The sequence below is a fragment of the Psammomys obesus genome, unplaced genomic scaffold (assembly GCF_907164565.1).
Source record: "Psammomys obesus unplaced genomic scaffold, mPsaObe1.curated_primary_1811, whole genome shotgun sequence".
Taxonomy (NCBI): domain Eukaryota; kingdom Metazoa; phylum Chordata; class Mammalia; order Rodentia; family Muridae; genus Psammomys; species Psammomys obesus.
Window position 1 is genome coordinate 249,164 of NW_026596101.1, and position 18,173 is coordinate 267,336.

Consider the following 18,173-nt stretch of genomic DNA (forward strand, 5'->3'; position numbering starts at 1 on the left):
TTCTTTCTTTCTTTCTTTCTTTCTTTCTTTCTTTCTTTCTTTCTTTCCTTCCTTCCTTCCTTCCTTCCTTCCTTCCTTCCTTCCTTCCTTCCTTCCTTCCTTCCTTCCTTCCTTCATCTTAGATTAAGGTTGTGCTTATGCTGTTTAAGATGGAATTTCTGGGGGGTGACAACCACACACTTCACCTATGAAATGCTGATTTCAAAAGCAGCTGTGCCCTTTGGTCATCTTACAGCCACATTTGAGGCTCAGTGTTCTTGCCAGCACTCGGTACTGTCATTCTTTCAGATTTAGTCCCTACAGTGACTGAGAATTATTCAACCACTTTGGTTATAATCTGTGTTCCCTGGGTGCCTTCTGTGCTTACTATTTACACAAACACTCCTTTTTATTGGTTGGAGCAGTCTGAAGATGGAGGGAGGGGAGAATACGCATTGTGGACATTTCTTCTCAGGCTATGCCTGGCCCATTTTTGTGTGTTTTTATTTTGAAAAAGAATGTATTTTTATTCTATGTGTATGGGTGTTTTTCCTGCATTCATGTCTGTGTGCAGTGCCAATAGAAACCAGTACAGGATGTTGGATCCTCTAGAACTGGAATTAGTAGAAAGTTGTCATCAACCATGTGGGTACTAGGAATTGAACTCAGAGCCTCCAGAAGAACAGCCAATGCTCTTAACCATTGAGCCACCTCTTGAGCTCCCTTCTGTCTTTAATTTTTTGGGGGGAGGGTGAAGTATTTTATCTTCCCCAACTATATGTTGCTAGTATGTAAAAACTGAGGTATTTGTCCTTATAATCTTTTTTGCTTGGCCTTAGTAAATCCAGTAGTTCTCATGAAAAAACAAATTCATGGAAGTGTCGTGTGTCCTTCTAAGAGAAACAGCAGCATAGGCTGCTGATGTTGACCCTCTTCTTTGGCTAGGCTGGTGTCTGCATCATCTCCATAGTGAAGTGGTGACTTTCCTCTTTGGGGAAGGGGGCACTTTGAGATTACACAGCTCTCAACCCCCATTGAAGCTTTTGCTTCCACAGCCATTGTTATGATGGGGTTTGCCTGAGGATGTCCATCTTCCTCTGTTTTTCCACATCCATTCATCAGGATTCTGTAAGGATGAGCCCTCACACCATTCACTCAGTGGTGTGCTTATGCCCATGTGGGCTCCTTTGTGCTCACGGTTTTCCCTCTGGATCCGTAAGATCCAGTTGTAAGGAAACTTCTTAACTGGTGATCAAAGGAGGAGGGCTCAGCCCATTGTGGGTCACCTGGGCTGACAGTCCTGGGTTCTATAAGAAAGCAGGAGGAGCAAGCCTTGGGAAGCAAGCAAGTACTACTTAGCACTCCTCCATGGCCTCTGCATCAGCTCCTGCCTCTGGGTGCCTGCCTTACTCGAGTTCTTGTCCTGACTTCCTTTGGTGATGGACAGCAATGTGGTAGCATAAGCCAAATAAACCCCTTTGTCCCCAACTTGCCTTTTGGTCATGATGTTTTGTGGTAGCAATAGAAACCCTAGGACTCTCACCATCCTCTGCCTTGGGTTCCAAAGAGTGCACCACCATGAAGAGCTCTCGATTTAAAACTACCCTTCAGCTGCTAGTGTCCTGATTACTTCAAAAATTAAGATTATTTTCATTTGTGTGTATGTGTGTGCCTGCCTGTATGACTTAGCACCCATGGAGGCCAAAAGAGGGCATCAGATCCCCTGGAGCTGGAGTTACAGGTGATTATGAGCTGTCTGATGTGGATGCTGGGAACTGAACCTGGGTCCTCTGCAAGAGCAGCAAGCTCTCATAAATGCTGAGCTGTCTCACCACCCAACTCCTGACTGTGTTTAATATACATACATGGTGCTATATTTTGTCACCATCTTTTCTTCAGTATCCATGGAGATATAGGTTCTTGTTAATCTATGAATAATGCATAATAATCTATGAATAGTGCAAACTATTAATGGAGCTCCTAACAGTAAACCAACTTTGAATTATTCCCACAAAGATTCTTCTTGGCCAAGATATAGAAATCATCTTATTCCCATGCTTTCTCAGTGTTTACTACAGTAGTTTTCTCTTAGTTTTGCTTCTATCCTTCTCATCTTGTATCTTCCTCCAGTTCAGTGCCAGCCTCCCCCCCCCCCACGCCCAGCTCTCATATTCAAATATGCTTATCAGAGTGGTAGTATTAAGGTTGGGCTTTAAAGAGGCAATTTAAGTCTTTAAAAGATGATTAGGTCAAAAGGGATTAATGTCTGTCTCAGGGGACTGGATTAGTTCTTTTGAGAATCGGAGTGGTTCTCTTAGGGCAGACTGTTAGAGAGGACCAACTCCTTTGTGCCTGCCCTCTTTTCTGTGGACCTATCCCCACTCTCTATGGGCTCCTGCCAGGTGATGCCTCGGTTATGTGATGGTGTGGGACACCCCCCAACACACACGCACACAGGATCTAACCAACAAACTTTCCTTTCTCCAGAAACTATCGCTAAAGAAACCCCATATCTTATAAATTACCCAACTTAGGTGTTCTGCTATAGGAAAAGAAAATGGTGACAGTCGGACAGTGTGGACTTGAAAGTTTTTCATATTTTACAGCTGATTTGTAGAGGAGCATGATTCTTTACTAGGTCGTGGGAAATTACTATTCCTAACTTTTGTAATAGTGGTATATAGCCTTTCTTCTCTCTCTCTCTTTCTTCTTCCCTCTTTCTTTCTCTCTCTATATGTATGTATGTATGTGTATATACATATATGTCTGTATACACACATATAATGTATATGGGCTTGCCTGATTAAGTTTATAAGTACCTTGTAAGTACAGCAGTTCTCAGGGGCCAGAAGATGGTATCAAATTTCCTGCAACTGACATGTTTGTGAGTTAGTGTGTGTGTTTGTGTGAGTATTGCATCGTATGCGTGAGAGTCTTGTATGCTTTGTGTGTGTATGGTGTGTGCTTGTGCATATGGAGGCCTGAGGTCAATGTTGGTTGTCTTTTCTCTTCACCTTTATTTTTAGAGATAGGGTCTGTCACTGAACCCCAAACCCATTGGTTTGGCTAGGCCTTCCAGCCAATGAGTTCATGCATCTGCTTGTCTTCGCTCTGCTCCATCCAAGGCTGCAGTTATAGTGTGCAGCTTTTACCATGGGTCCTGGGGATCCAAACTCAGCTCTTCATGCTTTGATGGCAAGTGCTTTAGCAATTGAGCTAGCCCAAAAAGTTTAAAATAAAGAAACCGCTTCATTAAAAGACACAGCGCTATCCAGTTTTCCAGTTTTCTTCTATGTCAGTCTGCACACTCTGCCCTTTAAAATACATTTACCCTTAAAAATATGTGATCAAGTATAGGCCGAAGCTATTCACAGTAGCTCTGCCTCTTAGTTCACTGTTCCAACAAAATTAAAACGTTATTATTGTGTGTGTGCATGCGCATGTTACCTGTGTAAGAACACCTGCAGTGGTGAGAGAACATCTTTTTGGGGTCAGTTCTCTCTCGCCTTTTTGTGGGTTCTGGGGATCAGGCTTGTGCAGTCAGTGCCTTTATCCTTTGAGCCATCTTGCTGGCCCCCTTTCACCGTTGATATTAGTTGTGGTGGTTTGGATGTGAACTGTCTCACAGGGACTTAGGAATTTGAACAGTTGTTTTGCAGTTGGTGGTGTTCTTAGAGGAGCTCATGAAACATTTAGGAGGTACAGCCTTGCTGGAGGGAGTATGTTACTGAGGGCAAGAACTGAGCATCTATAGCCTTGCCCCACTTCCTGCTGGCTTTCTCCGCTTTTTGAATGTAGTTGAAATATGATCTCTCAGCTTCCTGCTTCCGGTATCATGTCATGCCTTCCTGCCATGTTGGATTTTCTATCTTCAGAAACTGAAGGCCAAATGAACTCTTCCAAAAGTTGTTTTAGTTATGGCAATTTTATGGCAGCAACAGAAAAGCTACTCATACATTAGCAATTCGTATTTTCCCTTGGTAGTTTGCCAAGGAATTATGCCCTTTATTCATCTTTTCTAGTAGAGCTTTTGGCTTTCAAAATATTCTCTATTAAATGTATGAATTCTCTGTATTACCTCTCTGGTCCTCCTTATCTTAGGTTTAATTGTGTCCCCATGTGCAGCCTGTTCTGGAAAACATTTCATGTTTACTTGGAGAGAATTTTTCTCTGAGGCAGTTTGCTGTATGACGCCCCTGCAGTGGACAGAGGACATAAGGGCACTATGAGGTGGTGTATATGGCAGTGTTCGCCTCTGATGTCACCTACTTTGGCTCTGACCCAGCCTCCATGAGGAGCATCTCTATCTTCAGTACTCAGAGTCTGCAACACTTTTCATTACAGTGTATGTTTCCAGAATCCATGTACCATGTGAATCAAAAAGGCGTCGTCATGGTGAACCCTCACCCTGCTCACAGTACATGAGCATATCAACATGTGATACAAACATCCCAACTATTCTTCGGGCTGCGGCACTGGGAGGATTCGATAGTAGGAGGGGAGGGGAGGCAGGTTCCCCAAGCACAGCAGCAGCATGTGCAAAGGGTCTGTGGTGGAGTGTGGTGCAGAAGTGAGATAGACCACTGAGGTTGAACAGAGTGGGCTAGTGGCAGTGAAGTGGGCGGGATGGCCTCAGCAGCCCAGGGCCGTTCAGGCTATGCTCACTTTGTAAACACAGCTTGGGGCTGAGTACAGAAAGAAGCAAGTCCAAGGTGAATGGAGATGGGGGACAGGAGACAGGGTAGCTTTGAAAGTAAATGGTTTTGGCTTCCCAATGAGGACGGTTAGAGTTTTCCCTGCAGGTGGTGGGCTGTGGCCACATTTTTAGAAGCAAACTGAGGACAAAGACTACAAGGGCCACATTATCCCCACCCCTAGACTTCCCCCATAAGCATGGGCTTTCCACACCCCAGCTCTGTAGACTTACCTGACTCTGCCACCTCAGCGATAGGCACTCCCTGCTCATACGCCATGAAGCCCAGGACTGAGAAGATGGCGAATCCAGCCACAAAGCTGGTGCCGCTGTTCAGACAGCAGAGCATAATACAGTCCCTATGGAAAAGCAATGAGAGGAGCCTGGGTCAGAGTGGGCAGAATAGGTACCTGCTAGAACCTTCCTCATCTGAGACCAGGGCACACTGGAGGCCAGCAGAGAAGCATGGCCACGGACAGCTTCCTGTTTTCCAGATGAAGTTCTTGTAGTTCGGGGAGGGTGGATAGCTGGCTCACAGTCACACAGCTTTTCCTGCATTGCTAGAAGACAAGGTGGGGTGCAGGGAGAGGGAAGTGACCGAAGGATGAGAGCCTGGCTTTATAGATCAAGAGAGGGAAGACTCGGGAGACAAACACCACTCTGACTCCTGAAGAGAGGAAGCCAGAGATAGTAGAAGGGGAACTGTGATCCCAAGGCACAAAGGTCAGAGGGTGGAAGAAACCTCTGTGTAAGAAGCCAGGTGAGTGACTGATGATCTCAGGCCTGCAGCTCCAGTAGCTTCTAGGGGAGAGGTTTCGTGGCAGCACCCATGCTAGCTGAGCTCATTACCGAGCATTCTGCTCTATGCAGGCTCTGCTCATTGGACCAGCTCATGGAAGAGACTGATCAGTTACTTTGACTGCCTCTTGAGGGGGATTCATCAACATCGAGGCACCGATGTAAAGCCGGATCAGTGACGGAGCTTTATCAAGATAAGAATGATGTCCCAGAGCCTTGGTTCATCCTACCACAGGCTCTAGAATTCAGCCTCTGCAGTGCAGGCTCATGACTCAGATCACGGTGCAAGTCAGTGCCTTGTTCTTGTATGGGAGGTGTACTTGGGTGATCCTGGCCCAGAGTGGAGCGACATTGTGGCCTTTGCTTCTGGCCCAGGAGCTAGAGCTTGCTGCCCCCTTCAACAGTCCCCTTCCTGTTGGATGACGCCTCCTGCTGACAGCACAGAGAATCTCCTTGTATTCCACTAGGCAAAATCTACCTTAAGCACCACCAGGCTCAGGGGTGGGGCTTGAGGCTGGGGTCGTCTGGAGGTTGAGCCTCCCAGCTCCTTCAGCCTCATGCTTTCTCAGCTTACATCTCAGCTCTCCTACCACTCTTCCATCCTGTCCCCCATCTGTAGAGCACACTGGCTTGCCCAGGACCTCTACAGCTGTCACATGCAGGTTTGAGAACTTTTCTCTCTTCTTCTTTCACCATGCTTTTTCTGTGATAGAATCAAAGGTAATACTAATGCTGGTGGCAAACCAACAATGACCCTAGTAATGTGGGCACAGTGGAGAGAACACTAGACAAGGAGTCAGGAGCCTGGGGCTATAATTCTCCTGCAAGGTCTTTTCTTTGGGACCGACCTAATGATGATAAGGCATTTGGTAGCAGGGCCTCGTGGGTTGTTTCTAATCCTCCCGTTTGGGGGTGGAATGAAACCCCAGGTCAATTGGTTTGGACTTAGCCATGTGACCTAGTTTTGGACAGTCAGATGTTAGCTGACATGGCACACATTTGACTTGTATCTTCCCCCACTTGGAGGTGGAATGGAACCCCCAGGGTTTCAACTGCTCTGGGCTTAGCCATGTGATCTAGTTTTGGACAGTAAGACATTAGTTGACATAGCAGACATTTGACTTGTATCTTCTTCACTGGACTTGTCTATCATTTTTGTGATTTTTTTTTTGCTGGGAAGAACACCCCAGGGAGTGACTGTCCCTTCAGCCTGGACCATAGGATGCACACATAAAGAGCACATCTGAGCGTGGCCTGAAGCCAAACCCACCCTCTCATAGCCAGGACAGTTTCCCCAGCCAACCTCAACCCACGAATATGATCTCAGATGCTTGGCCCCTGAGGCCAAGGCTATTTGTCAAGAACATTACCATGGTACAGTTGACTGATATGGGTCCCTTTAAAGACGTCTTTTGACAGTGAAGGCCAGCTGGCTAATTATACTATATAAATCTTGAATTGCCTCTACTCTGGAAGAAACTCAGGAAGGTCCAGGAGAGGACCACATTATTCCTGAGGCAACAGGAACAGGCTTACACATTAGCTAGTGTCTTAGTGTCTAAAATCTAGTCTTGGCTTCCCTTTGCACTTTCTCAGGTCTAAAAACAAAAATCCCTGACTTACCCGCTTGTGGGAATAGGAGGATCTGGAGAGGAGGAACTTTCTTCATGGGATTCTCCTGACACATTTTAGGCGCTACCATGTGCCAGTCCTGGGTTAGCACCCCCCCCCCCCCATCATCAGTTATCAGCACAACTGTAGCTGGAAATCTAGTCTTCTCAGATGCACTTTCTGGGGCTAAACAACATATCCTAAGAATCAAGGCTTCCAAGACCTACTGTGGGCCATCATGAGGCTAGGGAAGGCATATGTCCCTGTCAGCAAATCCCATCTCTCCAGTAGGCCTCTCAGATAATTTTCTTGTAATTGAGTTCTTAGGAACTTCTGGCCCCATCAGCACTGTATCTGGATGCTGGCTTCCACCTGTGAGCGTACTCAGCCACAGGAGGCTGAGCCCTGCCTGGCCAGGGCTGCTCTATCCCCCTCATGCCTTTCCCTACAGCTCCCTGCAATCTCTGGGGAAGGCTTATGTAACCAGGGCTTTGAAGTCAGCAGGAGCTGAGCTGGGCTTGCATGAGCTCCAAAGGCGACTAAGCTGTCAGAAGAGGGGATTAATTGACTGCTGGGCAGACCTGTTTGCGGAACAATCTGGAAACAGATTTTTGCAGGCATCTGCTTTGTTCTACTGAGCAACAGAGAGAGGAGGGAGAATCCTGCCTGCTGAGTTCCTAGCTGCAGTGGATTGCAGGACCCTCTCCTAGACCTACACCCATGCTGTTTATTTTCAGATCAGCTGCTAGGTTGCCGGTAGAGAAAATCATCCACATTTAACTTTACATAATATGGTCCAAGCCCCCAAACATATTACATGTTACTATTGCGCCTTCTAATTGAATAAATAATTTGTATATTTTATTTGGAGTTAAATAATACACAAACGATATCTGTACTAATTTGACTTTCCTTGCTGGGATAGACCTGGGGAAGGAATAAGACAAGGTCTCACTGTGTCTTAGGCTACCCCAGAGCTCACTGTGTAGCCTAGGTTAGCCTCAAACTCACAGCAATGCTCCTTCAGCCTCCTGCATGCTAATGTTATATGCCAATATGCCTGACTGCCCTGACTCTTTTTTTTTTTTTTCATCATAAAAGCAGTATGAACCCAGAATAAATGAAGATACCTTCAATGTATAGGAATCAAGGGAGGGAAAACCAGGCCCAGCTGCCTGATGTAATATTTTGATTAGTCTTCTCTTTCCTTCCAGAAGTTTGACTCACTGTACATATTCTGGTGGACCTGCCAGTTACTGCTCCCTCCTCTATGGACTCAATTTTAGTTTTCTACCATCTTTTTACATTTCCAAATTAGTATTTAATTCCTTACTCTAGGATAGTCCCCCTTTGTGGCTAACTGGTATACGGTGGAGACAGGTGTGGTGTCCTTTTTCAGTTGGTCTGTTTTCATGGCACCCCATCACAATCCCAAAGTCTCCTTCCTCCAGAAGGATCTCCCAGGCTCCCACAGTGTGATGCTCTGTCCACCCATCATCGACTATCCACCTGCTGGGTGCCAGGTGCTGGGCTCTTAGGTCTGCGGATTTCAACATACACTGCCATCTCAGTCAGGGACCCCTGAGTGAGCTTATCCCTGTCACCCACCACTGCTGACTGTCCCTGGCCCTCTGTGGTCCTCAGCCTCATGGTGACACTCAGGCTGCAGGCCTGCAAGGCTGATCCGCAGCCTTAGTCACCCCCTACCCCCATCTGGATTCCTTGTGGCTCTGCATGTGGCCAGCTGCAGGGGGTCAGAAGGAGAGTGGGCCAAGGAGGGTCCAGCCAATCCAGGTGGATCAGGAGAGGGTCCCCTGGACCAGTGAGAAGCAACAGGGGGCAGAAACAAGGTCCATGGGCAACTTACTGTGTATATACCTATGCTGCCCATGGTGGCACTGGGTCCTGACTGAGACGGTGGGGGGGATCTGCTGTGCCTTCCGGGCAGACCCTGCTTGCCTGTGTCAAAGCTCTGTTCCTGCGATCCTGGGGCAAGGGCAGGCCTGACAAGCAGCTCTCTGCTGTGTTCTGTGTGTTCTGTGTGCACTGTGGGCCGCTGTGAGGCTCTACAGGCCGTGGCTGTCTGTCCATAGGCCCGGCTCACCTGTAGCAGTTGTTGTTGTAGCTGTTGTAACTTCCCAGAGCGGTCAGGCAGCCCAGGCAGATGGCATAGGAGAAAAAGATCTGCGTCCCAGCGTCCACCCACACCTGGAGGAAGGCACAAAAATGTGGGCGTTGAGAGTCAGATAAGGGAGGAGGGAGAGTCAGACGTAGGAGAGAGAGTCCACTGGGGAGGAAGAAGCTTAATCTTTGGACACTCCCCCCAAAGACACTCTAGGACAGGAATATCAACCCCCCTGACTTTCTTGAGGACCCCTGTTAAAACATTTATATTTCTGGGACCAGGAATTTCCTTAATAAATTCTAGATTTTTTTCCAAGGGTTGTGGATAATAGTCTATTACATAACAAGAATTTGGCTACTGAGCTGGGCCTGTGGGTACAAGCCTGTAAGCCTAGCCCTAAGAAGGCAGAATCTCTGCAAGTTCAAGGTCAGCCTATCTACTTAGTGACAAGGCTGGCCAGAGCTAGATAGCAAGACCTTGTTCTCAAAAAAATAAAAATAAATAATATAAGCAAGTAAAACGAGGCATAGCAGTGCACACCTTTAATCCCGGACTTGGGAGGTGGAGGCAGGCAGATCTCTGTGAGTTCAAGGCCAGCCTGGACTGTATAGTGAATTCTAGGACAGCCAGAGCTACGTAGTGAAATCCTATCTCCAAACAAACAAGCAAACAAACAAATAAAACGGTATTTGGATATTAAGAACCCCGGCTCCAGCTGTATGACTTTGGAAAGTGACATCTCTGACATTTCCCCATCCGCAAAGTAGGAAATGAAGAAATGAAGGAGCCTGTCAGGCTTGCTATGAGGATGAATGTATCAGGAGTGTGAGCCCTGAGCATGGAGCCTGCTTCCATGCCACATGATACTTAAATCCAAAAGAACAACCCCCCCCCCACACACACACACACACTTTTTTTGGCAATTGAAATCACCTCGAGGACGATGTCCCATGACTGTACAGAGAAAATGTTGACATAGCTGCCCCAAGCCCGGAGGAGGTTTGTGTGTGTGTGTGTGTGTGTGTGTGTGTGTGTGTGTGTGTTTGTGTGTGTGTGTGTGTGTGTGTGTGTGTGTGTGTGTGTGTGCGTGCACGTGTGCACGTGAACACGCATTGATACATGCGTGCATGCATGCATGGACGTGTTCCGGTCTACTAGCTTACGAAAACAGATTCCCTAAAGCCAGCCTCCCTGGGGTACAGACAGCCAGCAGCTTCTTAGTCACTAAAGTCCCCTCTGATTAAAACTCCTGTGGACAGCATGACCTACACCGTGGTAATCACACTGACTTTTCAAGCACCCTCCCTCCCCCAGGCTCTAGCTCAGCACCCAGAAGTCTCTAAGGAAAACCACAGCTGACACACGAGCTGGGATTTGGGCTGAGCATCCAGCGCCACCTGGAGACGAGGCTCAGCACTGAGCACAGCCAGCAGCAGCCTCTATTAGGCACTTTCGGTATGGAGGCACCTTGCTGAGCACCTGCTCAGGACTGCCTTTGAATGTCAGCAGCCCTGGCCAGCCCTGGCCAGCCCTGGGCTGAGTGCAGGGGGTGCTCTTAGCCTCCTCCATGGCCAAGGAACAAAGAGGGCAAGACCACACAGCTGGGACGTGATGTGTGCAAACACACACACTCCCACTTCAAGAGACAGCATTGCCAGCCTCATGCAGATTTAGAACCATCCTGAGATAGCGTTGCATCACCAGGATTTAGGGGCTGCTAAGTCCTTCTGATGGACATCTGCCTGGCTGCTGTCGGTGACAGGGAAGTGACATGTGTCTTTAGAAACCTCTGACTAGTAAAGTCGTTTTCTAAAGTGAGAACTCTCCCTTTTGATTCTGTCTCCCACACCACAGCTTTCTCTTCCACATGGCAGTACTTTCCCACAGCCTCCTAGCTCCCCAGCCATCCCTGTTCCAGGCACTATCCCTTCTCGAGGATTTGCTCACACAGAACAGGCTACACTGCCTGGGTCTTCTCATCTTTGTGAAACCATCCAATGGAAACATATGAGGAGTGCTTCTGACCTGGACAGGAGTGTCTGCTAACCTCTCTTATCCTAGGCAGCTAGGAAAAACACAGGGTAAACACTTTCATGGTGTGTGTGTGTGTGTGTGTGTGTGTGTGTTGCTAGCAGATCAAAATGTACTGAGACATGGGTATTGGGAAATGGAGAGAAAACAAGAATACTTGAAAAAAAAGCCATAGAAACCTTACTATTTTGTGTTTACTTAAAACTATATACACACACAGTGTTTAATTGAAGTTATGCCACTTGGGTTAATCTCTCAATAGCTGTTAGACTATCTAATAAAAACCCTAGTGCCAGACATGGGAAACCTGTTTTTGTACTGTGGGTCAGATGGGCCCAAGAAACTTCCCAAATAACATAGGGTATTGCCGTAGCCCTTGGTGCCTTCTAGAAGGTCCTCATTGCTAAGGTGTCCTCATTGCTAAGGATACCACATAATTTGGACACAGGAGGAATCCATATGGATCTGACCTGGATGACTCCTCCCTGAGGATCAGCTTTCATAGTATCAGAATGAGCCATGCAAGCTGCCAAGGAGAAAGCAATCAATAGTCCTACCCAGCTGTACCACCTTTGAGCAGATGACAGGAGCTTCTGGAAGATGCAATAATGACTTATATATCCTGGGATAACCAACAGCTGTCTAATTGCTCTTAAGGCCTGCTCAGTGGGAGAGCATTCATGCCTGGCACTGCAAAACTAGCCAGCTATCTGCCTGGTGAGGCCATAGGACCCTAGAGGAGAGCCTGCTACAGCCAGTATAAAGCAGGGTGATTCATAACTCAAATACATAATCCTTGCACCCACAGATAAGTGCAGCTCTCACCCATCATTAGAGAAGCTTCTGCTTGCAGCATAGCCCATCACAGAAAGGCGTAACTAATCAGAATAGAGAGAACAACTGACTATGGGACCAACCGGCCATGGCTATAGCTATAACACATCCCTACACCTAAGGCTCAGGGAATGTCTTGGAAGAGGGCATGGAAAAATTGTAAAAGCCAGAGCACCAGACATTTGCTCTAAGATAGTGTCTTCTAAAAAAAAGAAAAAAGAAAACAAAACACAAAGTGAAGGTTGGGGTTGGGGAAAGAAAGAGATGGGTATAATTAAAACCCATTGCATGAAGTTCTCTAAGAATAAAAATATATTAAAAATAATACCCCACCACCACCACAAAGTTCAAGAATCACTGTTGGGAATGGAGAGTCAGAGAGGGTGGCAGTGAAAAGGAAAATCCAAACTCAAGGGGGGATTTCCAAAACGGTAGGAGCTTGAAAATGCCTACGCATTGGCAGAAAGGGTCCGATGATTTAAAATTTGCTGAAGACTGAGAGATGAATACACTGTTAGATTCTGCATCCTGTCTTGGTCTCCCATGTGCCCACCTCTCCCTGAGAATTCCTCTTTGTATACAGAAAAGCAAGCAGACCTCAGGGAGATGCAGAACACAGCCAGTTGCTCACTTGGGAACAGAATTCCCACTCCCAGCGGCCCCCTGTGAGATGCTTGGTGGCCGACTGATCACTGGTGACTGTTCACAAGGGACTCACACCTGTGGCTAGTGGCCCTGCAAGCTCAGCCTCCTGCAGGCCAGAGGGGGAGAAGCCCCTGGGCTGGTGAGAAAGCCTGCTCAACAACCGTTCAACAGAGCCCCACCACAGTCCTCAACAACTGAGTCAGAAAAGATCACAGAGCTCCTGCCCATACACTCCAATGATGCACATCACCAAACCCATGCATGGATTTTCACTTGTAGACAGCTTTCCTGGGAGCTCAGCATCCATTTCTTCCTTTTGAGTAGTGGGACCTCAGAATCTCTCTGGGAACCTACTCTTCCCCAACGTAGGGTGGGTCCATATCATAAGACTGACCATGCTAGTTTTTCCACGAATGTGCAAGACTTTAAATTTATGGCCTGGAAAAACAGTTAAAGGCTGCCAGCAGAGCTTAATGAGCTATCCTTGAAGGTGCTGGGAAGACAGCAGTATCAATATCTACGTGGACTGTGGAGGCCCAGCCTAAGAGATTTGATGGGGGAACAATATTAGCATCTGGGCTAGAGACCATTTTTATGCTATTTTGGCAAAAATCTGTTTGCTTTCTGCCCTTGTCCTAAGAACTTACCTGAGGCTAAATTTGAAAGCAACTGGCTAAATTTTTTTTTTGAAGGAAGACATTTAAAAACAGTCTAAAATGTACTCTGTCATGTGGTCATCAGTAATTAGTAATTAGCAGGTTACAGTGAAAAAAAGACAACGGGGTAGGAAAAAAATGTATAGTACGGAGAGGAAAAGGACCCTGGCAAGCTTGATGTGACACCCAAGGCGTATGCTGGAAGATAGGCAGTGACTGTGAGATTAACTATTAAGGACTATTAAGAACTATTAAGGAGAGGCCAGCCCTGCATGGGAATAAAGGAAGGATGCCTTCAGCAGTGCAAAGCTTGCCCAAAGAGCACAGGGCTCTAGGTTCAATCCCCAGCACTGCAAAAACAAAACAAACAAATCCAGAAGACAGGGGTTTGAAAGCTTTTATCACAAAAAGATGATACCTATATTCAAGGAGACAGAGATCTTTGACCCGATTTAGACAGTATGTAATTTACATATACACTGAAATGCTTAATATACAGAACACCCCATCAGTATACATAACGTTTATATTTCATGTATCAGTTTTAAAAACTCATTTTGTTTATTTTTGTGGTACGGTCTCATGTAGCCCAGTCTGGCCTCGAACACCTTATCTAGCAGAGGATAACTTCAAGCCCCATGACCTTCCTGCTTCCACCTTCCAAGTGCTGTGGTTACAGGCACCCAGCACATGCAGAGCTGGAATCAAACCCAGGCCTTCCTGCATGTTAGGCAAGCGCTCTCCCAGCTGAGCCACATTCCCAGTGCCAGGCAAAAATAAATTTAACAAGATGTAAGCTGTCCCCTGGAAGGAGGAAGACAGCTCCTTCATTACTGCTTTAGATGCTTCTTTTCAGGGACTTGTACTTGGATTGGGCTTTCTTTGCATCTTATTTTTACTTGTTGATTTTTCTCACATTAAAAAAATATACTTGTTTGTTGGTTTATGTGTTATTTGTCATGTGTATACATGTGTATACACATGTGTATACATGCGTGTGTGCCACTGTGTGCCTGTGGTCAGGAAACAACTGTGGGAGTGAATTCTATACTCTCTCTTTTCTCCACGTGGGTCCTTGGGATTGAACTCAGGTTGTCAGGATTGGTGGTGAGTACCTTTTCTTACTAAACCATCTTGGCTCTGTCTGCAGTACATCCTTCACTCATGGAAACCCTATTCTCATGGTTTTCTTGTGACATCCACATTTCTTGTGACATGTGGGTTTGGACCACAGTTCTCTTCTGCTGCTCTGGTGTGTTGCTCTGCAGAGGGTGACGGTGACGGTGGCCTAGGGTATATTTCCCAGTCTTTGTAGTTCTAGAGTTCCCTCTGTAGTGATCTATCAGAGTCTTTAAAATGGTGGTCATGCCACTGATGCTTTCTGAAGCCACCGTTTCTTTTTCCTAGCCTCTACTCTTCTCCAAAATGTTTCTGTATTTTCTCTCTGTCCCAGTCTCTGTCTCTTCAGGCTGGGTTGTCCTCAAGGTCAGTTCTCTTGCCACAGGGCCTTAGCTCATCCTTCCCATTTACCTTCCCTGATTACCAGGGACCTGACTGGACCCTCTTGGGTTGGTCTGATAGCCTTGGAGAAGCCACCAAGTGTCTGTCCTACCACAGCCCTCTCCTCAGGGCAATCATGTGAGTGTCCCCTGGGCTTCCTGGTGCTCAGCTTGCTTTTCATCTGCACCCCAGCTCACAGAACCCCCATGCTGCTACTGTTGTGGTTCACCAAGGCACTCCACCAACCTGAAAGTGCTGCAAATAGCTTTCCCTTTTAGTTTCCTGGCTTCTCTGTTGGGGTTAGGGTACTCCAGAAAATTTAAATGTGTGTATCGTTTTCTATTGCTATATTGCTGTTTGAAAGTGGAGGCTGGGGGAAAGTATGCAGAATTGAGCAGACAGCAGAAACAGTGCAACACCCACCACCAACATGGTTCTCTTTGAAGGGAGGTGGGGCTTCTAAGGGTGATGAGTAACACCTTCCTTTGGAAAGGCAAGTTTGAGACATCAAGAGATGCTCAGGAGCCAGTTGTAAAATCTGGAGCTAAACACAAAAATCGGAGCTGAAGGTGAAGTGCTGAAAAGTCCCTGGACTTTTTGCAGTAACTTAAAACTCTTTACTCTGAATTGCAAACAGTTTCACTGGTCACCTCCCACCACCATCTCCCACTCATACATTGGAAAACTCACGTCGATGTCAATCTTTCTAAAAAATTAAAATGTTTTATTTAATGCTTAAGTTCTTTTTCATGTGTATGTGTGTGTGTCTGCTTGTGTGTGTGTGCAGTGCTCATGGAAGCAAGAAGAGAGTGCTGAGCCCCCTGGAACTATAGTTACAGATGGATAGGAACCACTTGATATGAGTGCTGGAAACCAAATTCAGTTTCCCTGTAAGACCAGCCAGTGCTCTTAACTGCTGAGCCATCTCTACAGCCTTGTAGAGCGGATGTCAACCTTTCTTCTAAAGACACACGCATCTTAGGCAGAACAGAGCCTGAGAGCACTCCAGGCCAGGTTACTTGAAAGTGTCCCATGAAGAGCCATGGGATGTTTTTACATGGAGTTTGGAAGGTTCCTTTTCTCAATGGGTACAGTAGATATGGTTGTGGCTAAATGGATACAGCAGGTACATCTGTGGCTATGAAGATACTATTGTGCCTAGTTGCCAGCCTGGCCAGTTGCTGTAGACAGGAGCTAATGAGTTTATCAGTGAGCTGCTGCAGTTGTCATGGTGAGGACTGCTGGGCCACACATGAGCCCTGACATCTGGGGGTTCAGCTCAATACCAGCCTATTTGTCACCTCACAGAGCCAGGTGGGGCCTGAGCAGGGGTTCTCTTCCACCCACGACATGGTGACATGGTGCCATCTGAGCAATTGCTTCCTACACAGTCTATGAGGCAGAGGGACAAAGACCCAGATGCTTCCTCAGAAAATTTTTTGGAGCCTGTGGGGACTGGCCCCTATTACTCCTATTAGCATACTGTGAGTAGGGCCAGGCCATGAGGTCCTAACATAAAGACAAGGGAGTCTGGGAATTGTTCCCAAGAAGAGAGGATAAATGGCTAGAGGGCCACATATCATGCTATCTCTAAGGTGCTACTGCATGCCCATACTTCTTTTGCTGCTCAGACATTTCAATATATGGAATAAATGAGTGAATAAATGGAACTCCATGGTGGCCATGGAAGGATTTGACAACTGAAGAAAAGAGAGGTGAAGCAAACAGGGGAAATGAACACTCCTGACCCTTCGGGGAGACGCTTGACCTAACGTTGGCTGAAGTGGACCGACCACGTTCTTGAGGCTCCCATGCATAAATTTCAGAATTTGCATGATATTCTTGGCAAGTAATCCTGCCTCTGCTTTCTCTGAAGAGGAAATGGACCCATTGGAGGTCAAACAGCTTTTAAATGAGATTCAGGGCTGAGCATGTGGCTTTCTGGGTCTATGTGTCAGAGAAAGGTGGGATAGTCCTCTGGTCTTCAGCACGCATCTGGCATCCCTGAGTTCCACAGAGTGAATGACCCTATCCTGGTAAATGGGGACCACACACCCCTCTGCTTGCATCTCCCAGGAGCTGCAGAGGTGGAGGCTCCTAGGAGAAATGGCTTCTTATCCCTGCTCCCTACACAATGTGAAGGAAAAACAGTCTCACTAAACAAACTCTAAGGAAGCGGGGTCAGTGGAGGAGCGGATCCTCCCCATGTTCTGCAGGATGAATGGGGGGCGTGCTGGCCTTGCTACAAGGGCAGCCCACATTCAGAGATTTTAGGGCAGATTTGTGTGGGAACAGGAAAAGCCCCTTCACAGCTTTCAGGATAAGCTGGTTCCAAGGAGCTCCAGAACATGGGTCAGGATGCTACTTGCCTGCCTATTAGGACCCCCAGGATTTAGGAAGGACAGCTGTAGGCATGAAGACAAATTCTCTCTCCACACTCAGAGACTATTCTGCCACAATGGGTGGCCCAGTAAGCAGAGACAGCATGCCACAATTCACATGACTGCACTGAGTCTTACATCCACCCTAGGGGCTGGCATCAATATCAAGGCTAGAGATATGGTTAACTGGATACTTGGCTCACCTTCTCCCCCCAGGCCTGCCCTGAAGCTTACCTGTAGAGTGTTGAATTTTATCCACATGTGGGGACAAAATCTTTGTGTCTTTTCAGTGCTTCTCGGAGAAGGGTAATTAACCTAGGGCACTCAGCGGGGGTGGGGGGAGTTGATATGGGGGCAGGATCTTGTAAACAGGCAGGAACCATGTCTTTTTTCTCTCACACACAAAGGATGGGGTGGAATCAGAGTTCATGCCTGGGGAGCCAGGAGCACCCACAGGGACTTGGCAGCCTAGTCACAGTATTTGATGAGCCAGCAGGCCTAGTGAACTTTAGCCTGCCCCAGGACAGCCCTTGTCCAAATATCCAGAGTAGAGAAAGGTAGGGGTTGGGGTGGAAGCTCTCATTTTGTCTCTTCCCCTCTAACACAGACACACTGGCTAATCTCTGAGAGTAAGGGCCACAGGAGGGGCACAATTCACCCAGCTCCTCCCAGTAGAGACAAAGATGGAAAAGGAACAGCATTTGGCAGAGAGGGGCAGGTGAAGGGGTCAAGAGTGAGCTGGAAGAGGTGGGCTCTTTGAAGGCATCTAAGGTGGTATAGAGAGCCCAGCCAGAACATGCCTCCAGGTCTACAAAGAGCCCACCGCTAGTCAGTGCCAACGGCCGTGTCTCAGAGTGGTCCTTATGAGGATACCCGTAAGAACAGGTATATGCTGACAGTAACCCCGGTTACCACAATGG

General features: G+C 47.1%; 1 protein-coding gene across 1 annotated transcript in view; it reads right to left on the bottom strand.

Annotated features, from left to right (window-relative positions):
• Positions 1–18,173, bottom strand: part of Slc6a11 (solute carrier family 6 member 11) — a 116,512-nt gene that overhangs the window by 13,368 nt on the left and 84,971 nt on the right. The window contains exons 7-8 of the mRNA XM_055628583.1: positions 9,186–9,289; positions 4,907–5,031 (exon numbers count right to left, since the gene is read on the bottom strand). Coding sequence (XP_055484558.1) covers positions 4,907–5,031; positions 9,186–9,289 — 229 coding nt within the window. The remainder of the gene's footprint in view (positions 1–4,906; positions 5,032–9,185; positions 9,290–18,173) is intronic.